A 22212-nucleotide genomic window follows, 5' to 3' on the forward strand; every position below is an offset into this window, starting at 1 on the left:
TATATATATATATATATATATATATATATATATATATATATATATATATATATAGTGTATGTGTAGGGTGGCCTATATGTGTCACCTTATATTGGGAGGGTTTCCACTGCAGGTCACGTGTCTGTGGTAGATTATCATGTGTAATGACGGCCCCTCAGCAGCAGGTCCCAGGTCAGATGCATAGCAGAGAGGGGCTTCCCCGGCCGCCTGCCTGACAGAGAGAACTGTGACTGCATGTGTCCGTCCTGCAGGTCACTCTGGTGTACACTCAAGGGTCAGTTTAATCAAGTTTCACAGGAATCGGTTACGATTACAAGGTAGTAAATAAATTAAAGATGCCCACAAAAAAGAAAAAAACAACAGAGAGAACGGACGAGGAGGAAACCAAAGATGTGGATGACGAGGACTCGGAGGATCAAGAAACCAAACCAAAGAAGAAAAGTGAGTCAAGCAGATTGAGGAAGAAGAAGAAGAACAGAGGCAGCGATGAAGAAGGCCACAACTCTGACTCTTCAGGATCGGATGTGAAGAGGACCAAGAAAAAGACCAAAGACAAGGAAAAGGTCAAGAAAAAAAAGCCCAAAGAGGTAAGCGGGGATGAGTTGAGTGTTACATCTCAAATCTCCGGCTCAGAAGACGACAAAAATGTGTCCAAAAACAGCAAAAGTAAAGAGAAACTGCCAGATGTGATTGAGACCACAAAGAAGGGCACCAAAAAGTCCTCTTCAAAAGAACAAATGGGGAAGAAATCCAAAAAGGACTCTGAGGTGGAGGAGGAGGAGGGTGAAGGGAAGAAGAAAAAGAAGGACAAAAAGAAGAAGGGATCAGACAGTGACGAAGACACCAAAAAGAAAGGCAAAAAGAAGAAAGTAGAAAATTATGTGGAGATTTATGAGAAAGAGCTGAGAAACTATGAGCCGGAGAAAGTGGAAAACTACGAGGATGAATATCACAAGAAGAAAGGTAAGTAAAGCCATTACATCGATGTGTAATCTTTTGTTTGAATTATGAGTCTTCTGTGATGTAGGTCAAGACAGTTTATTCTAAACCTTTTGGTCTCTTTGTCTCTTTTCTATACTGATTTATAATAGAAAGTCCCCAACTGAAATGCCTGTTTAGTTAAAAAAAAATGAGTGACTGTGCTGTGAAAGCTTTATTAAAATAGTTGCCTTGTCATTCCTACTTCCAGTTTGAATGAGTCTTGAATCAGGCGTTGACAGGTTTTTTGCTCATCTAATCCCAGTACGTGTCTCAACGGCAGAAGAAATATATAACTTCTCCTTCCTCAGTTTGACAGCAATCAGTGCTTCACACATTGATTCTGCAGAAGTCTGCCACGTTTCCCTTTGCGTAAATTGGAAAACAACTGGACCATGAATTTGTTTGATTGGCTGATTTGCCTGTCAAGCAAGCCCATTGAACGTGTGGGAGATAAAACCCCAGTACCAGACTAAACGTGGTACAGTAATGTAAAAGCTGGTTGTCTTGGCTGATCAGGCAATTCAAATAGTATTCAGTTATACACCTGTCAGTTTGAGCCTGATCCCTCCTTCTTGTGCCCTGGCCCGGTTGTGAAACAATGATATAGGTAAGAGTTAACTGATAGAAGTGGTGTCCAGTACCAGCACTTTGTTACCTCCGACTTAAAGCTACATGAAACCTGTCACTCACTCATCTTAAAGAGCAGAGGTCGATTCTAATAAGCCTCCAGCTTCTACAGTTTCCTCTACGCTCTCACCGATAAACGTGTCCCGATGTAAAGCCACACTCAAGCAACCGTATATGAACCTGTGATCTCACTACAGACAATCTTGATTAGGATTATTCTGGCATGGATTGTGAGGTGTGATTCAGAGAGCACATCGTAAACACGACCGGGAGGATTAACATTGAGTGAAATGTATGTCCCTGTTAAATAAACTAATAAATAAATAAAAGAATTAAGATAAGATGGGATAAAATCAGCCTTTATTGTCTCCGTGATCAAGGGCACAGTTAAACACAACTTCTTACATTGTCGGTACATCCTCTGACCGAGAGCTACACAATCAGCAAAATATAAATAAATAAAGGCGTCACACACAGATGAGACACTGAAATATGAACTGCAATCCAATGTCCAATAAGAATCACACGTTTGTGATTCTTATTGGGTCACTAGAATTTGTAAAAAGACATAAGATTTGCCAGAGGACACAATGATGACTACTTTCTATTAACTATTCTTGAATTGAAATAACTGGAATAATTGCAGCCTTTGTGAGGAGGCTTTTGCTTTTGTGATTGTTTAAATTGTGAGTAATATTGCAGCCCTACAAAGCTGTAAACTGTTATCTTGACATAGTGTACGAGGTGGTGACGATCACTGGAGACGAGCGAGGAGCTGGAACTGACGCTAATGTGTTTGTCACACTGTTTGGAGAATTTGGCATCACTCCAAAGGTTCACCTGGCCAGCAAGTAAGCCCCACAAATCTGTGTCACTGAAGTCTAATATTGTTATTGTCTGATTGGTGTTGTAACATCATATTTTTGCTTTCTTGCTTGCTAACAGCACAGAGAAAAGGTAATCTTCAAGTGATTGTGATGTTGGTATGATCTGAGTGCTTTGTTTTGCTGTAATATTGTTTTAATATTTGGGGATTTGTACATCTTAAGATAGTTGTCCCAAGATGTGTGTTTGGACCTAAGCGGATTTTATGGGGGTCAATATATATAAACTTGTTAATTCATTTATGAACATACTAATTTATAAATGCACAAGTTGACATCCAAAAGCACACCTTTTGAGAACTATTGTAACATATTTCATGCTCTACTAAGGATTTTCTTGTAACGTATTATTGTGTTATTTCAGGAGTCGCACTGCGTTTGAGAAGGCGAAAACTGATGTATTCAGAATAAGAACTCACAATGTTGGAAACATTAAAAAGATAAGGTATGACTTCAGTTTGTTTTATGGTTCGATGAAAGCTTGTGACTCATGTTTTTCATCCCTTTGTATTTACTCTCATCTTTTGTATCATTTGATTTCGTTGAGATCGTTTTTTAAATTTGTTTGAAAAATATATATATATATATGTACAGAAGTGCAGCAACACAAATGTCTGTAGAGTGGGACAGTAAGAGAACAACAGTGGACGGGTCCATTATGAATTCTCATTCATAATTCCTTTTCATGGCTTTTTGTCACATGCATATTTTGTTTTGATTTGTGCCTACCAATAGTTCACATTTTTCATCACTCTGAAAAACCATAGATTTACTGAACATTATATATGAAGTCTCTGTGGAAGCCAGTAAGTTATATGTGCTGAGCAAACATGTTTTAGTTCAAATGTCAATCAAAAGCTTGACATCCTCAAGTTCTCTGTATATGTTATGGTTACATTTAAGTTACCTTAATTGTGCTTGTAAACTCTTAATATTTGAATAGTATAATGGAAAAATGTCAAGACTTAAGTTATAGTCTCAAATGAAGTCCCCTCCACTGTTGTGCTCCATTAGAATATGATACTGCTTTTTATTCAGCTGTTGCTTTGTTGCTAATGCTTTTGTGAATGCAGGATTGAACACGACAACACGGGCATGAACGCCAGCTGGTTTCTGGACCGAGTGGTGGTTACAGACGTGATCCGGCCTCACCTGCGTTTCTACTTTGCCTGTAACAACTGGTTGAGCAAAGATGAGGGAGACCACCTCTACATCCGAGACCTGCTGGGCACAATGGACCCCATGGACATGCCTAAATGTATGTCATGCCACCATCATATAAATATACAACACCTTATCGATACTTTTGGTAACGCTCTATTTTAAGGTGCACCTACAAATAAGCCACTAACCATGCTCACTCCAGATTGATATTGAATTGAGTTCTACACATGTCAATCTGGAAAGGCTCTCAAAGGGTTTGGGATGTTCAAATACACTTCACTCTGATTGGTTGAAGCGTCTCAACCGCGGAAGAAGCTGAAAAATCAAATATGTGTTCAATTCTGTTGAGAGAAAAGTACAAACGTCCTTGTCATCCACAAATATCTCTATGTGCATGTTTTTCATCATGTCTTATCATCTCTTTATGCAGATAACAAATATATAGTGAGCGTTTTCACTGCTGATGTCAAAGGCAGTGGAACAGATGCAGATGTCTTCATTAACATCTTTGGGGAAAATGGAGACACAGGTAATTAATATACGGAAACAAAATGAATTGCACTGTCTCTGGCAATCCAGCTAAATCCACCATTTTAATTTCAGGAGAGAGACGACTCGACAATGAGAAGGACAACTTTGAACAAGCGACGGAAGACAAGTTTACCATAGAAGCGCCAAATCTGGGCAAAATCAGAAAAATCACAATCGGACACAACAACAAAGGCTCCTCAGCTGGGTGGTTTGTCGACAAGGTACGGATAAAACATCTACATAACATTGTGCCTAATGCTAAAAAATGCACACGCACATAACATTTACACATGGGCAAAGTGAGAACACTGCATTTTTCAATCGTTTTCTTTTTAACATTAAGCTTAAGAGAACAGATTTTGGTCCAATCTGAAAATGTTCCTTTAAGAATATGTATTTTCTGTATTAAAACAAACATGATGCACTTGAATGATTTAAATTTTAATAGAAATAACTAAATGAGTATATACAATTGGCTTTCCCCCCATGTACTTTTTGGATACAATTACCCTCAGAAACAAAAATAAACCCAAATCCTTGTGTAATCCACCTTATTTGTCCCGACACTGCTCCTGCAATGGTACTTAAGACATTTGATCTTTGTAGTTCCTCCTGGTCTTCTCGTGTGAGACTAGTGTACCCGCCTCTCTCCACACGTACAGTGCACCGGTGGAGTTGAGCCACGACTTCATTCAGGGATGAGTGTGCGAGCCCTGGACACACGCCGACACCCTAACCCCGCATGTAAAGGGAAACTGCCCTCCATTAAAGCATCACGTTACAATGACCAGAGGGAGAAGTCATTCGCGACACAGAAAAATCAAGCATGACGACATCAATTAATCATGTTTACCTTTCATACAACCAGTGCTCAGTAGTTTGTGTTTTGGATGTATTGGACTGGATGGACTGGTTTCTTTTATGTAACCTTGTTTTGACACCCATAAACTCTAACCCCCTCACACACACAAGCTGTTCAGTAACCGGATACATGCTCGGGTGTGGACTGAAACACTATAGTCTTTCTACACAGTTATTTACTTAAGAAAGGTGCAGACTTTTCAAATTGTTTTCTGCAAAATTAAACTAATTCAGTGGGCAATTGAAAAGTATAGGGATTTTTTTTTTTACTATGGATATATGTGCAATATAGATTAGACTTTTGTTTCTTCTTGTGTAAATATTGTACTGTAACTGTTGGAAACATCCATCTGTCCATTTTCTACCGCTTCCCTTTCGGGGTCGCGGGTGACTGGAGCCTATCTCAGTGACTTCGGGCCATAGGCGGGGTACATCCTGGACAGTGGCCAACTTGTCACAGGGCCAACACAGAGACATAGACATTTAAATTATCTACAAAGGACGGTTATGGTGACAAGCTAGATTGATTCTCTCCCACTTAATTCCATAAAAGACGAACAAGAGAGGAGTAAACACAGGACAGGTAACGCTACGGGAACTAAACAAGCAAAGCTATTGGTCCACGGCTCCATGGAAAAACTCAAGGCTCAAGTCGGATGGAGGTGAGGAGATGATCCTGCTCTCATCGTGTCTGAAATGAAACGCGAAATGAAGCTTGATATGGCATCACTGAGAGGGAAAATGAGAGCTACGGGTGGCGCAGCCTGATTCAACCGATCAGAGTACGACATTAAAGAGTTGAAAAGCGGGGGGAGGAAACGGAGCTCGTATCGATGAAGCTGACCAGCGTATTTCAGGCAATACAAACGCGGACTGAGATGGTGACGCTGCAGCCTACGGGATGATGCTGCAGACAGAGAACAAGAACGTAAAAAGTAAGATCCTGGAGTTGGAGTCCAGATCACGCAGGAATAATCTCAGACTTGTGGAAGAAGAAGGAGATGGCACTGAAAATGTCCTCGAGAAGCTGGTCCCAGAGCTTATTTTGGGCTCTGGAGTTGAAGTCCCTCCCCCCATCAGAATAGAAAGAGCACATCGCCTGGGCAAAACAAGACCAGCAACTGTTAAACCACAAGGCCTGATAAAGAGGTTTCTTAATGATCGTGTGAAGGAACGTGTCATGAAGGCTGCAAAAGTAAAAGGAGACCTCCAGTACAAAGGAAAGCACGTCTACTTTGCCCTGAATATCTCATGCAAGGTTTGTTAACAAGCAGAAAAGTTCCACCACATCTCTTCTGGTGACTTTTGGTGTAAAAAACAGGTGCTCAGAACACCGGAGGAGCCAGAGGAACTCCAAAGAACTTTCCTCCTCTTTACGATCTTACACGTGATCAGGTTTTGGGTTCGATGCATGTTTTGCAGCATGAACCCTTTTGTTTTCAACTGTTTTGTCTTTCTGTAATTCTTGGGTTTATATGTTGTGTTCGACCAGAGAGTTTAAAAACATTCAAAAATGATCTATGGCCAAATCAATACAATCATTACTATTGCATCACAAGTAGCACCCTGTAACGTAAAATGGCATATTGAACCCAATCAAACAATAAGAAATGTTAGCAAAAATGAGAAAAGAAAGAATAGATATTTAATATTTACAAGAGACACATTTCAGATGTTGAACATACAAAAAACAAACAAGAAATTGCACTATCCATCATACAGAGGAAAACACAAGAGGGGAGTTGCAATATTGATTTCATACCAAATAGATTTTGAACAAAGTTTTGAATGTATAAACAAAGATTATGGAAGATTATGTACTGATTAATGAACTATTAATGGAAAGGTTTTTACTCAGTGGCTGCGATTGGAATTTTTGCATTAAATCTACATTAGACGTGTCAAACTCAAGAGCCACTGGAGGAGCAATGTATAAGAAGTTGCACAAATTAATGAAGAATTTGAGACTGATTGAAATCCAGGGGGAAATTAATCCTAGGGCACGCCAATATACCCATTTTTTAATCCACATATAAACTATTCCAGAATAGTCTATTGCTTTTTCTTCAATAAAGACAGGTCTAAAGTCACTGATGCAGATATAGGCACAATAGACTGAGAAGGGGAAGCAACAATAAGATCAAGTACATTTTATTTTAGTATCAACCCTGGCTGTCTTTTTGTGATGTACCTGCAACTTGTTTTTTAACATCATATTTTAGGTGATCGTGGATGATCTTGGAAACAAAATAGTGTATGAATTCCCCATTAATCGTTGGTTTGCCATTGATGAGGATGATGGGAAGATCCAGAGGGACATTTTGGTTGGAGGCAATCAACCCACAGGTGAGAGCAGGTATAGTCAAGTAAGACTAGTATCTAAATGAGAGAGTCATTTAATAATAATTATGCATTAGTCTTATGTTGCACTTTTCCTCATTTGAGAAAACAACAATACTAAAAAAAATACAATATAATTTTAGACTAGTTCCTTGTTTTAGAATGCTTGATTTTGAACAGAAGTAGCATGAAACCAGAAGGTAAAATGTGTACTTTTGTTTAGTTTACGAGGTACAATTTACAGAGGATATTTAGTATTGAGACTTTCCCTTAATTTGAAAATTAATTAGACATTTGTCATGTATGGGTTTTAGCTGAAATTACAAATATTTACAAAGTGCGTATAGTTTATAAAGTTTCAAAGATGAATTGAGATCTTCAAGGATTTGAAGGGCAGCACAAGCAGCCATAGTTCAGAACAAAAAAGCAATAGTTGTAGTCACAATTAGAATTAAATTAATTGCAGCCCTATTTCCTTAGTTAGTAAAATCCATTTTAATGGTCAGTAAATCTTAGTATTGTGGCAAGTGACATCTCTTAATACCTTGTGCCATTATGTCATTGTAAGTGGCCGTTAAGTATTGGTTAAGGCTGCTCTTCTCCTTCGGGGAATCTGGCTGCAGTGATGTGTAACGACGCCCTGGCACAGCGCCTGACATGTAATGTTACCCTCAGGTATTGTGTACACCGTCCAGATTGTGACAGGAAACATCAGAGGAGCCGGAACCAACTCCAAAATCCACATAGTCATGCACGGCTCCAAAGGCATGAAAAACAGCGGCAAGGTAAAACAGGAAATATGCACATTTTTATGTAAATACAACTGCAGTTATTTGCATACAGATGAAAAAGTTGAAGAATGAAATAAATCCTAAAAATGGGTTCAAAATGTATGTTCATATTAAAAAGTATTATACGCAGATGTAACTTTGAGGTCTGCCACCTGCTTGTCTCCATGGAGATGTGTTTTGGTCAGTTAAGCGTTAATGGCAATGAGACTGGACACTATCCAATTACCACTGTTTTACTGCCAAAAAATACTGGAAAAAACTTGAAAAACATGCATTTTTACTGTGAGCATGAAAAGTGACATTGTCTGCCTTTGAATATTTGAATTATAAACATTACCTCTACTATGCCTCTTCATTTTGTGTTGCCAGATCTTATGACTAAAACTCTTTGACATGTTGTAAACAACAGCTAATCACATCAATGGTTCAGTTGTGCTTGTGTATTGCCAATTTTTAAGCAGATTCATATTTCCAAACACAGTTGTTGTGCATGTATCTTTCCTTGTGGCTTAAACTAAGTACCTCTGGTGTCTTTCCTCCTGTTTTCAGGTATTTTTAGAGGGAGGCAAGTTTGAGCGCAGCTTGACTGACATTTTTACAGTGGAGATCGCGGCTCTGCTCAGCCCCTTGAGCCGAGTGACGATCGGACATGACAACTGTGGAGTCAGCTCGGGGTGGTTTTGTGAGAAGGTGCGCTACACACTTCCACCATGTTATGTTTTTATCACACATGGATCCACATCAGCAGCACTTTTTCTGTCAAAAAGTCAACATGATACTTATAGACACTAAATCTATTTGCAAAACTAGATACTCACTTGTTTAAGTATTGATTCTATTCTATTTCAGATGCAAATAATAATCATAATGCATTATTCATTCTCTCCACACTAGGCGGTGGTGAACTATTATTATATAGCTACAGATGGGTACAGTGTCTTGCCCAAGGACACAATGACAGACACAATGGACAAGCACACTAACAAGATGATGATTACTAAACTATATCAACTTCAATAAATGAAATAATAATAATAATGGAACAATATGTTTTGCGCTAACTTCACGACTTATTAAAGATCTAGTGTTTCATTCAGTTTATATTGTAGCTCTTATACATATTGTAGCTCTTGTTTTTTTTATGATACAGTATGTATATTTAGAAAAGGGTTTATTCATATGCAATCATCACCCTTCAAGATCTCGACTTGGTTTTCTCACTGGGATTGAAAATGACATTATATTCTAAACAAGAGATGAATAAAGATGACTGGTACATCAAGGGTATTGTTGGTTGTATTTGGCTGTGGAATTGGTATCGAGCGTACTCATTTGTTGCAGGTGGTGGTGTACTGTCCTTTTACGGGGATCGAGCAGACGTTTCCCTGCAGTAAATGGTTGGACGAGAAGGAGGGAGACGGGCTGATCGAGAGGGAACTCTACGAGATGGTGTCGCTCAGGCAGAAAAGACAAAAGAGTAAGAACACCGTCAAGATGTTTTAATACATTGTTTTGAGTCTGTATTGGACATCATAGTAAAGGATTACAGTAGTGTATTCATTCATTTTCAGCCGTGCCTGCCACCTTCAATTGTGTTCAAGGGCAGGCTAAAAAATTCAAAAGTAAATCAAGAAAAATACTGTTTGGGAATTTCAAGATTATCTTATGAGCTAAAGTGATCATATTTTCTCGTTAATTTTAATATTGAAAAAGGAAATGCAACCATTATCAACATTTATTTAGGTTTAAGCAAATACATGACTTTACTACAATTCTTTCTACTGAGCGCTGATAAAGCTCACATTAAATAATATTTAAACATTAAAATGCACCAATTAAAGCCACTATTAATTTGTGAAACTGCCATATTGTTCAGTTTGTTTTTAAAAAGTATGCCCTGGTATATAGATATGTATGTATAGCTACTCGCATGTTTTTAGACTATTGGCAAAGACAATTAGACTATTGGTTGCCTCCATAGTCTTCATTATGAATGGGAAACGCTCAACATCATAAGAGTACATTTCTAGTTTTTCATTTTATATGATCTAATATCTTAATTAATCATTGGTTACTGCTTTTGTGTGTAGAGCACCCATGGTCGTTGTGGATCTGGACCTCAGACATCCCTAGTGCAGGGACAGACGCAGACATCTCGTTCCAGATTTACGGAGAGGAAGGAAAATCTGATGAAATCCGGCTGGACAACAAAACGGACAATTTTGAGCAAGGTCAAATTGACAGATTTATGGTAAGTTGTTTAATATTCTTAGATTTGACTGATATTCTATACCTGCTCATATAATGTGTAATGGAAGATGTTCAATTACTATGTATTTATTGCGGTCCATATAGGCAAGGCAAGGCAAGTTTATTTGTAGAGCACATTTCATACACAAGGCAATTCAAAGTGCTTCACACAGCAGGAAAAATGCATTCAAATCACAAAGAAATTACAGAAACAGAAATAATTAATTAACTATATTTTTAACTAAATAAAAAAATAATAATAAAAAAAACACCTAGCCACAGAGGGTAACGTGTTTTCGGAGTCCAACTCCTTTTTAAATCAGTCCAATTGATGGTACGTACTATTACACGTCCAACGAGTTTCGGAGTCCAAATAATAGGGCTGCACAATATATCACAATGAATCAATATTCCAACAAACTAAATATATCACTGAATCATCCATCTGACAGAAATGTTGTGGTTTTAAATGTTAAAGATGTTGATTTTATTCATGATTCTCCTTATTCACTCTAAATTAGCCTTGATTTTGTCTTTGTAAAGTTACTTATTGAGTAATACAATAAAGCATGAATGTATTTTTTTAATACAACTCTTATTGTGTCAAAACATGTATTTGCAGTAATTAACAGCCATAACTCATACTGCAATTATTTCTGATATCACGCAGCCCTACTATGTACTATACTGTACTACTGAATATTTTCTGTGTTTTATAGTTGTATATTGTACTTCATTTTTTCTCAAAGTATATTTGATATTTTAGTAAATATTTTCAATTTATATTTATATTTAACTGCAATATATGTAATACTCCTTTTTAATCTTTTTTTTTATCTTCTAAAGTACTGCTTCTCTTCTTGTGCTTTTCTGTTTCAACACAGACTTTTCCCAATTGTGAGACAAACACATATTGTGCTGTTATTTGTTACAGGTTGAGCTGGCTGACTTGGGAAAAATTAATAAACTTCGTATTTGGCATGAGAAGAGGAATCCATTTGCAGGATGGCATCTGAGTAAGGTGAACTTTACTGTTGCGTGGTTCATTTTGGAAATATGTTTTTGCTGCATATTACAACAATAAGTATGCCATCCAATACCACAAAAATAATACCAACACTAGATACATATAAACTCAAATGATATTGTAATTTTTCAGGCAACCATCATGAAGACATTGACAAAAGAGAAGTACACCTTCCCGTGCGAGCGCTGGCTGGACAGCAATGAAGACGACAATGAAGTGGTCAGGGAGCTTCCTGCCATTGGAGACCTCATAGACGAGCCACTTGCTGGTATGTGACGTTATATCACCATTTTTATCTTAAACAGCCCCACATTACACATAACAAGTCTGTGGCTTTGTACATATGGTTATATTGTACACTCAAAGTAATTTCCCTTGGGGAGCAGTAAAGTTTGTCCAAGTCTAGGTCTATTTGGATAGAAAAAAACTAGTTTGACCAAATATTCTTCGTAATTAGACTTGAGACTAATTGAGACTAAACCTGAAATTCAACCAGGACTAGATCATCACTAAACCTGGACTGGAACAGGACCATACCAATATCCAACCAGGACATGTAACCCTGACTAGACTCGTACTAATCGATGAATCACACATTATGTTTTCTAGTGATTAAGTACAGAGTGACTGTCTGCACTGGGACAGTAGGAGGCAGTGGAACAGACGCCTCTGTTTTTCTCAACTTAATTGGAGACAAAGGAGACACAGGAGACAGAGAGCTGTTCAACTGCAAGAACAATGTCAACAAGTTTGAAAAAGGAAATGTGAGTAGAACTCCATGGATATGTTGTTGGCAACAACATATCCATGGAGAAGAGCACGTGGTGGAATGCGCCACAGTATGGCATTAAAATCTTCTATCTTTTTTTCTTTTTAAACACAAACAAAATATGCAATACATAGAAAATAGAGAGTGGTTTTACAGTTACAGAGAATAAATGTATATTTGTTCCAGCTGGATGAGTTCATCATTGAGGCGGTGTCTGTGGGGCGCGTGCGCAGAATCAGGATCGGTCACAATGGCAAAGGTGGACGCTGCGGCTGGTTTCTGGACAAAGTGATTGTGAGAGAGGAGGGACAAGCAGAGGCCAATGCTGTGGAGTTTCCCTGTGCCAGGTTTGTAGTATTTATTGGCTGACCATGGATAGTGATCATTACATTCACTTGAGTCACTTTTTGAAGAAATTGTACTTAACATGTTTTCTGACATACTTTTAATCTATTTTGGTCAGTTTAGAAGTAACAGTACTTGTTTCAGATGTGGGACAAAAGCATGATGTTATGTTAATATTGATTATATTAGATATTTATACAACTTTGCTTTATTTTACATTTTGTTTGTCCAACACTTTAACTCTGAATCGTAAATCGAGTGTAAAGTCCACAGTTACTCAGTACATGAGTAGGAAATACTTTTGTACTCTTAAGTATTTTTTCTGATCTCTAGGGCTGCACAATTTTGAAGAAAATGAATGAAAAAAGCAAATGATGTTTTAATTCAGCAGTGTGCATTTTAAACACATCCATTAGGAGCCGGGAGAAAACTGAAATATGAACTCATGCATTTCACAATAGTTTATTAAGAATAACATTTAAATTTTACCGGCAAATAACTTACCCCCTGAATTGTCAGGATGTTTTGTTGTTTGTAGTAAACACTCTAGAACCCATGAAATTCAATTGATTTGGTAATTACACATTTTCAAATTGAAATTTTGATTGGATTGTGCAGCCCTGCGGGTCACTACTTTTAACTTCTATTTTAGTCATTTTTAGATATGATTTACTCTTTTTGACAACACTAACCACCTCTGCTGCTTGTCTGAAAACAAAATTGATTTAATTATTTCTATTATGTTAGTTTTGCATACTGTATATAGCAGTTTTGTTGTTTTTCAGATGGCTTGATCGAAATGAAGATGATGGACAAATTGTGAGGGAGTTAGTGCCGTTTTCAGATGGCCAGCGTCTTTACAGTGAGTCACTGTTTTCCTCTTTTAGATCATACGTGTGCTATTTATGTCAATTCATGCTGTGTGTTTTGTCAGACGTGAACTATCACATTGCTATTAAGACTGGAGACATACCCGGGGGCAGCACGGACTCCAACGTGTTTGTGAAGTTTTATGGAGAGAAAGGCGACACCAGTAGAATGATGCTGGTGGTCTCAGACAACAACCTGGGGAACTACTTTGAGATTGGCCGGGTGGACGTGTTCACCGTGGACACCTCAGACATTGGACAGGTAATTAACTCAAGGCAAATTGTTCGCTTAGAATTATACAGTTCAGTTTATGATGGTTGGGTTTTTCATTTGTCCTTGTTCCTGAATACCTTCTGAGAACTGGTGTTTTTAGAAATGTTATTCAGCAAACACACAGTAACCCTTAACCTAAATATATCATATAAATAACAAAATAACTACCCAGAATGTAGATGGAATCTTTTAATTGTCTGGATTGATATTGCAATAGTGACCAGAGAAACGTTTTAGGATGAGACATTTTTGGTGTCAAGAAACAATTGAAATAGTAAAATGAACAATTATATATTCAAGGGGACAGAGTTTTCGGAAGGCTAAAAAGTTCTCTGACCTGCAGCTGCTCCAGACATCTATTTTTTCAACCCACTTCACGTCATCCGCACAATACGCACAGCAGACTGACATGCTGTGCACTCACGTAGGCCTTTCAGTGCTGCAGTTGCGCATATATATGAAAAAAATATATATACATATATATTTTTCTTATTATGAAAAACTGGGCCGCGAGCAAGACCAAATTCCTTCGGGGTTCAGACTTGGCCCGCGGACCACCTATTGGAGACCCCTGGGATTGAGCCCGCAACATGTTGGTGGAATTCAATCAAATTTATTTTTATAACGCCCAAAATCACAACAGCAGTTGTCTCGGAGGGCGACAGTGAAAAACGTTTAAACAATGTCCAAAGGGACGAGGGGCGATGTCCCCTGTCTTTAGACCCTCCTTCTCGGACTAGAAAAACTACAAAATCCTCCTTGGGAAAAAGTAAACCTGGAGGAATTCCACAGTGATGGAGAGATCAGACTCCCTCAGAGGCGAGAGAGACAGTGGAGCTGGAGCCTCATTCATCCAGGAGTGTTCCGTTGTAGAAAAAAGATCTGTTGTGTCGTCTGGACTTGCTGAATGATGCTTTACTCTCTTTTGCAATTGTTGCTAAGCTGTCCAACAAACCAATGGGTCAAATAAGTTATACATTTATTTTATAATGTCCCATGTTAAAAACTACTTTCAGTGCTGCCCGTCGACAAACTTTTTTATTGATTCATTTTTTTACAGATCAACCGCTTGCTGATCGGCCACACTAACGTGGGCATGCGGGCTGGCTGGTTTTTAGACAGTGTTCAGATCATGGTGCCGGTTCATGGGAGTCAGTACATGTTTCCGAGTCATCGCTGGCTCTGTAAGGACGAGGCGGATGGAAAGACAGAGGTGGAGATTTACCCCAGTGAGATCCTGGACCTGGAACAGTGTAAGCACATTGTTTACCTACCAGCTGTATTTTTAAGGCTTTTAAAGTGCTTTTAGGATGGATTAGAATATGGCCGGGTAATTAATCAATCAGGGGCGTGACCAGACTTTTTTTTCAAGGGTGGTCCACGTGTGGTGATCGGGCCCACCAAAGACTTTAATGGATGATATTGAGAATTTATGTAACTCTTAAATTTCAAATTTTTAGTGACTGAATCATTTTAAGTGATAAGAATGATGTACATTTATGTCTAGTTACTCTGTTGTTATTATCTGGTGCAATATTATGTGTAAAACAAAAAATGGGTTACTTACCCCACGATACTGCCTTGGCCCCCCCTGGCCCCTCCCTAGAAATGACTCTGGAATTCAGATCTTATCATTAGCAGATTGTAATGGCTTGGCTTTTCAATCTTTGGTTTATTTTAAAGTGACAGGTTTACAGCCAATCATGTGGCATTTGCACAGATTAAATTGGCTATAATTTCTGCTGTATTAGATATATTTTGATACTTTTTTGTTGCAAACCTTAGTTTGAACCATATACTTTTTTAATCTATTTGATTTGTTTATTTAAAGTCTTCCTTGTTTCTGTTCATGGACCTGAAAAGTCACATTCATTTGTTTTCCATAAGAAATTTTAGAATCAATTCGAAAATTAAGATCAATTTAAGAGAGATTATTTTTATTGCCATATTGTTAGCCAAAGTTTTTAATTGTATTTCACATTTTACAGACAAAAAAAATAATGATCTTCTGAGCACCACAGTTGCCAGCAGAGGGCGCACAGACTGGAGTGATGCAGGTTAAATGAGGCTAAACAGTTAAAGGGCTTGATGTTTGAGCACTGAAAAGATCAGAATGACTCTTAAGTGAAGGTTTATTGAAGGTTGAAGGTTTATTGTGGTTTATTGGATTATCACCTAATGAAATCACAAAGTCGATTCAAATATGTACAAATGAAACAAAACACAACTCCTGGTATGTTTTGTTCTGTATTGTTCAGTGTTATTGTTCTGAAATGACAAATAATATAGCAATAAATTGTTTGTATTTTTCTTCAATTTCTTTATCTTTTCCAGACATGAATTATGAGATATGTGTGACGACTGGAGACGTGACCTTTGCCGGCACTAATGCCAGAGTGTACATTCAGATGTACGGAGATAAAGGGAAGTCAGAAGTGATGATCCTCGAGAGCCGATCCAACAATTACGAGAGAAATACCACCGAAATATTCAAGGTACTTTTTACCTTTGATATGGTTCAAATGAAGCAATGTTAAAGCAGATGTTTAAACTAACACTGTTAAAGACTAAATTACAGAACGTATATTGTACATTATTTTGGAATTGTTTTTATATTATTTAATATTTAGTATTTATGACTATATTATAGTTTTTTGCTTTTTAAGCTACTGGATGTTATGTGTCTGTCAAGTTGTATTAGTTAAAGTTATCTAGTTTAGTGTGTTTACATAATAAGTGAAATTCCCTTAATTTACTGCTATATTCCAAAAATTGTAACATTTACTTTTCTTACAATTGCAAGATTCGAGACCATTTATGTAAATAAATCTGATTTTGTCGAAGATTTAAGGTACACGTTGTAACTTTTCTCATGGAGGGTCTGTCACGTAATTGTCTTAAAATAGATGCTATTTCTTTGTCTGGAATGTTCCACATATGACCTTAAATTTATCTATCTAATAAAAATTGTATTGCTCGAAAATGCTGAAAAAACATTAATTTTTACTGTAGACGGGCTCAGATCACCACAGATTTATCTTTTTTTTTTTGGGATCCCCAATAGTGCCAGTAAATCTGATGCTTATCTTACTGGGGTCCATAAAAAGCAATTACACTATACATATATATATATATATATATATATATATATATATATATATATATATATATATATATATATATATATATATATATATATATATATATATATATATATATATGTACCATATATAAAATGTAATATAAGTACCATTCATACATTCCTCTGTAATTGAAAGTTCCTTTAATGTAGTTGGGAATGACTCAACGTAACATACATGTATTGGCAGAAACATGTCTTGTAGCATGAGTATGCATTTCTGCTCTAAACATTACGTTATTAAAAATAATCTACATTAACTACATTTTTGTGAGAAAAACCTTCTTGAATAATCCATGCAGTGAATATAAAAGATTATTTTATAGCGATAGCCATTTCTGATGCATGAAGTCCTGGCATGACAGTCACAGCGGAGAACCGGCTGTGTAGATCTCACCTTGGCCTGGTAACACATATGCTTGTCTCCATAGAGATAGATACAGTTACACAGTGCCCCTTTAATATCCTGAATCCCAGCCTTGAGATATTCCTTTTTAAATGTTTTTGTCATATTTTACAGATGGAGGCCAAGGATGTCGGTAAAATCTTCAAAATCCGTATCGGCCATGACGGTTCTGGGATTGGACCCGGCTGGTTCCTGGAGTCTGTGGATGTCAAGCATTTGATCATGGCCATGAGACCCAAAGAGAAGAAAAAGGAGGACAAGAAGAAAAAGAAGAAGAAGAAAAAAGATGAAGAGGATGATGAGGACGACGAAGGGGAGGAGATGCAGGAGGTGGTGTTCACGTATCATTTCCCATGTTCCCGATGGTTGGCCTCAGGTGAAGAGGACGGAGAGCTGGTGGTGGAGCTGGTGCCCGAGGATGCAGAGGATCTGGAAGGTAAAGACAGAGACAGAGATGTGGACAATATGTCATCTACACAACAAGATAGCAACATTATAGTTTTCAATATGTAAAATTAGAATATTGAGTACATTGTCTAAAATTGAAAATCTATTATTTCAGTCTTCAGAGTTCAGCTGGGGAAAGTTGTTTTGCATCTGTTTATTATTACAACATGTGTCATCAGTCATCAATTGGTCACACGTTTTAACTATACGTACGAGCAATATTTGTTATCACACTGCTGCACAGCTCTACTATCAGCTCTACGCTCTTGGATTTAATCCAGTACATGAGGTTAAAGAGGTGTTAGTCATTCATCCTTTGTGCATTGTTCAACAGTAAACACCTACGAAGTGAGTGTCTTCACCGGAGTCACGATGGGAGCTGGGACCGATGCCAAAGTCTTCGTTAATATTTATGGAGAAAATGGAGACACTGGAGAACGCTCTCTGAAGAGCTCAAACAACCTCAACAAGTTTGAAAAGGGCCAGGTACGGCAGCCTTAATCAAGAGCCTGATGCACTTTATGTTACAGCACAGTAAGAGCTGGTAAAAGGGTGGCAATAACATAGTAACTAGTATAACAAGGGATACAGGGCCTGTTTCCATATAATTAACTTCATGCTAGGTTTGGGTTGGGATTACACATATTGCACTTGGTGGTGAGAAACGATTATTGTTTTAGCCTGTATATAATTATCGTGAAAAAAGAGCACAAATGTAACAAACTATTTATAATTCAGTTAAATGAATGTCCTGCTTCCATGAGTTTAGTTATTACCATGCTATATTTTTGTCAATAACTCTTAATCTTTCCACTTCTGCGGTGTTACTGGTTGCCTATTGTGGGAGTTTTTTTTATTATATTATTATTATTATTATTATTATTATTATTATTATTATTATTATAGTAGTAGAATTAAGAAACTTAAATATCTGTTTAATTGTATTTGACAGGGTTTTATATTAAAAATCATCCTAAAAATATGTATTTAATTATTAAATGAAAGATTAGTAATTATTCAAATCGTATTTAGTATTTAAACTGAAATTATTATAAATTATGATCTGTTAAGCAATTGTACCACTTTTTTGGAAGAAATGGAAAGCTTTTTATAGAGGATATTAAAATGAACGAATACACTTTTTGCTGCATGTCCTCCCCTCTGATAGCCTCGAGTCAAATGTATAATAGATATTTTAGGGCTGTTTTGCATGCCAGTTACCTTTATTGGAGCGCATTCTGTTTGATTCTTTGATATAATGTGTCACCACTAGAGGGAGAGTGAGCTGCAGCAGTGGTGATCTGACAGAAAACTCAGCCAACAGTCTGAATCTCACCAACTGCTCTGGCTTTATGCTCTTACTCAGGGCCGGTCCAGCCTATAAGCGAACTAAGCAGCCGCGTAGGGCCCCGAGGCGTTAATAGGGCCCCCAATCTGGCAACCCGTCTTATGCGAAGTGCAAGCGCAGCGTGCGCCACTAGTGTAGCAGCGCTGCTGGCGCGGCAGCGCACACAACTGTAACATATAACGCACAAACTGCATTTATTTGTAATGACAATCTGGCAACCAAGACACCAAACCTGCGCTGATTGGGCAACTTCATTGTGCGCGAGGAGCTCGAGAGCAAAACATAAACACAACACAACGTGGTCCTCATGTCCAGAGGAATATATCCCCCCGATGCCGAAAAACGAAAGAAGAAACTTCTTGACGATGTAAAGAAACTGCAAACTCAACAACACTCTCCAGGTATTGAACTTCTCTTACAAAGAGACGGTTAATGCTGCTGTTTGAAACAACACGATTCTGTCACGTTAGTTCGCTCAGGCTGGAGGCGACGAGAGCTCTGCCCCGCGCACAATAATATGTCTGAATGAAAGATAATAAGATTCACATTTACACCAGCTCCGTAGTGTTAGCTGCAGGTGAGGCCGGTGAGGGGCGTCTGTGCCCCGGTCACTAAGAGGCGGAGATCCGGTCCGGACGAGCGCCGTCTCGTCCAGAACCTCTGACGTGAGACTTTGGAGTGAACAGTGTGCGGCCCCTGTCCCGGGCCCCTGTCCCGGGCCCCTGTCCCGGGCCCCTGTCCCGGGCCCCTGTCCCCTGTCCCGGGCCCCTGTCCCGGGCCCCTGTGCAGCCTCAGTTAGAGATGAGCGGTTTGAGTTTGCGTCCCTCTCTCTCACATCACCATGTGTGAGATCAATCGTGACTCGTGATGTCTGTTTTACTTTGACTTCTTAAAGTGCAATAAGAGGAACGTAAAGGTGCAGGAGTCCAGTGTGTGATGTTCTGATCAGAACAAACATTTATATTGTAATTCACTTTTAATAGAGCAATAAAACATTTAAATTTATTTAAAAAGCATCATTAGACTATTTGTTATAAATTATAATAAATTGATAGTGAAAAATAACCAGACATATTATGATTACGTCTGTTATAGAATAATACTATATATTTTTATATAAAAGTGGCAAAGTTGCAGAAACGCAGTCTCTTCACAATAGCGAGGTTTGAACCTTCACTTCTCGTTCTGTTCATTCTCTGGGAATAACATGTTTGCACTGTGTAGCTTTATGAGTGTTATCAAGCAATGTTTATGCCATTTGTTTAATTTAATATAACTTGTTTTGTCACTTTAGCAAGAAGGAACAGTTGGGAGCTGTAAAAGATAAATTAGTAAGGATAACTATTAATTTTACATTTTCAGTTAAAATGAATCAATTTGATCATAATTATTTTTCATAGCCAATATTGTATTGAGTAATTAAGTACACTAATGTATTAATAACTGGCTTTAATCATTTTTTCCTGGCACAGTTTCATCACATCATCATTTTATAGCATTACAACCTCAACATTTTACTCTTACTTTAGCCGGCTGGACCACATTAAAATGCAGCAGAAGACCCAAAAAAGGTCTGAAAATCTTTGGGGGAGGGCCCCCAGACCCCCCCCCCCCTGTTCATTAATTTAAACTAATGTGCTAATGTGGCTGTAGACCCTTAACGCCCAAAAACATATCTGGGACGTGTGTTATTTGTACAGGGAGTAGAGGTGATGTCAGCGGAATACCAAGTTGCATTGTGGGATTTAAGTTATCAATATTTGAGCTTGTGAGGTGCTGAGAACTGGCAAACGGATGCCCTGGAGTTTTGGTGCGCTTTGTTTGCGTTGAAGAAAGTTCCCATATGTGAATTGTTTACTGACAATGGCAATAAAACTGATTCTGATGACGTGGTGAGGGGCCCCCAAAAATGTTTTCGCTTAGGGCCCCCTGAAGGCTTGGGCCGGCCCTGCTCTTACTGTTGTGGTTTTGTGCATCAAACTAGGTTCAGTGGACTAAACATTACAGACCTAAGGGTTAATGAGGAGATAGATATGATATTTCCGTCTAGTTTTCCGATTGAAAATGTGAAATAGTATATTAAAAAGTGCCTCTTGTAGGTGTATATATAACCTTATCTCTTTCCAGGCGTTTTATAGCAAAAAACAACATCTTGGTTTTATCTCCATGGAAGTCTTTTTTCCCAGTAGATAAGTTAATTTCATTTGAAAAAAATAATAATAATTTAAAAAAAGTCATACAGCACTGTTTTCAAAGGTCAAATCTATTATATGCCATTTTTAAACCAGGAGGAGCAGCCCAGTACCTCTACACCCTGAAGGAAAATAAAACTGCAGTTATTCAAAGACTCTGTTACTTCCCTGTAAAACAAGCTGGTACTGAGTTGTGTTGGAGCGTGTGATAGGATTACATGTTCTCCTGCAGCGAGCCGTAGTGCCGGACGACCCGGAGTCCATTGTGTCACTGAATCTGCCCTACGAGTGCGACCTGTGAATTATTCAGCTCATTATTCATTATTGGCTCTTAAGCAACACACATCACAACATAACTAAGCTTTATTAGCTGGAGGTGTCCGTTGTGTTTTAAATAGCAATTCTTTAATGGGGTTAAACTTAATTAAGTGAGCAGTATTAGGTGCATTAGGCTATTTACCAGTATTTTAATTGGTCTTATACTGATACTGATTACATCTTTATACTTTCAAGCGTTACATTTTCCTGGTTGGCCACATGTTTTTGCCTCTGTGCTTAGGCTTGATGGCAAAGGCTACTTTTAACTATATATTAATTAACTTAAATATTGAGAATACATTATCATCAAGAATTAATATTGAATATATTGGTGTTGAATTGTAATAAATCACTGCAAATGTCAGAGTGCAATCATTGTTTTAAAGTATGTTTGTCCACTGGTTGTGACTTTGTGTGAGTGTTTCCCATGATGCTCTCTGCTTTACAGGAGGATGTTTTCACAGTGACGGCCATTGATCTGGGTACTCTGAAGAAGCTCCGCATTCGTCATGACAACGCCGGCTCTTACTCCTCCTGGTATGTGGACCGGGTCGAGATTGTGGACACCAAGGACGATACAACGTGAGTGAAACAAACCAGAGGATGGGAGAGTCTGTCCAAACTTCTGACTGGTTTACTTTCTAACTCA

General features: G+C 38.0%; 1 protein-coding gene across 1 annotated transcript in view; it reads left to right on the plus strand.

Moving 5' to 3' along the window:
- Nucleotides 1–215: 215 nt before the first annotated feature.
- The window catches only part of loxhd1b (lipoxygenase homology PLAT domains 1b), a 38340-nt gene continuing 16343 nt past the window's right edge, over nt 216–22212 (plus strand). The window contains exons 1-22 of the mRNA XM_072433930.1: nt 216–963; nt 2345–2459; nt 2857–2937; nt 3566–3750; nt 4087–4185; nt 4260–4408; nt 7271–7394; nt 8064–8173; nt 8729–8869; nt 9521–9656; nt 10270–10430; nt 11364–11450; nt 11589–11724; nt 12066–12220; nt 12412–12572; nt 13356–13432; nt 13505–13701; nt 14774–14966; nt 16048–16208; nt 17373–17694; nt 18040–18191; nt 22012–22145. Of these exons, the coding sequence (XP_072290031.1) occupies nt 336–963; nt 2345–2459; nt 2857–2937; nt 3566–3750; nt 4087–4185; nt 4260–4408; nt 7271–7394; nt 8064–8173; nt 8729–8869; nt 9521–9656; nt 10270–10430; nt 11364–11450; nt 11589–11724; nt 12066–12220; nt 12412–12572; nt 13356–13432; nt 13505–13701; nt 14774–14966; nt 16048–16208; nt 17373–17694; nt 18040–18191; nt 22012–22145 (3704 nt within the window). The 5' untranslated portion in view covers nt 216–335. The remainder of the gene's footprint in view (nt 964–2344; nt 2460–2856; nt 2938–3565; nt 3751–4086; nt 4186–4259; nt 4409–7270; nt 7395–8063; nt 8174–8728; nt 8870–9520; nt 9657–10269; nt 10431–11363; nt 11451–11588; nt 11725–12065; nt 12221–12411; nt 12573–13355; nt 13433–13504; nt 13702–14773; nt 14967–16047; nt 16209–17372; nt 17695–18039; nt 18192–22011; nt 22146–22212) is intronic.

Source organism: Eucyclogobius newberryi, unplaced genomic scaffold, assembly GCF_026437365.1.
Source record: "Eucyclogobius newberryi isolate DKJ021-1_F unplaced genomic scaffold, fEucNew1.0.hap1 SCAF_6, whole genome shotgun sequence".
In the NCBI taxonomy this organism is placed as follows: domain Eukaryota; kingdom Metazoa; phylum Chordata; class Actinopteri; order Gobiiformes; family Gobiidae; genus Eucyclogobius; species Eucyclogobius newberryi.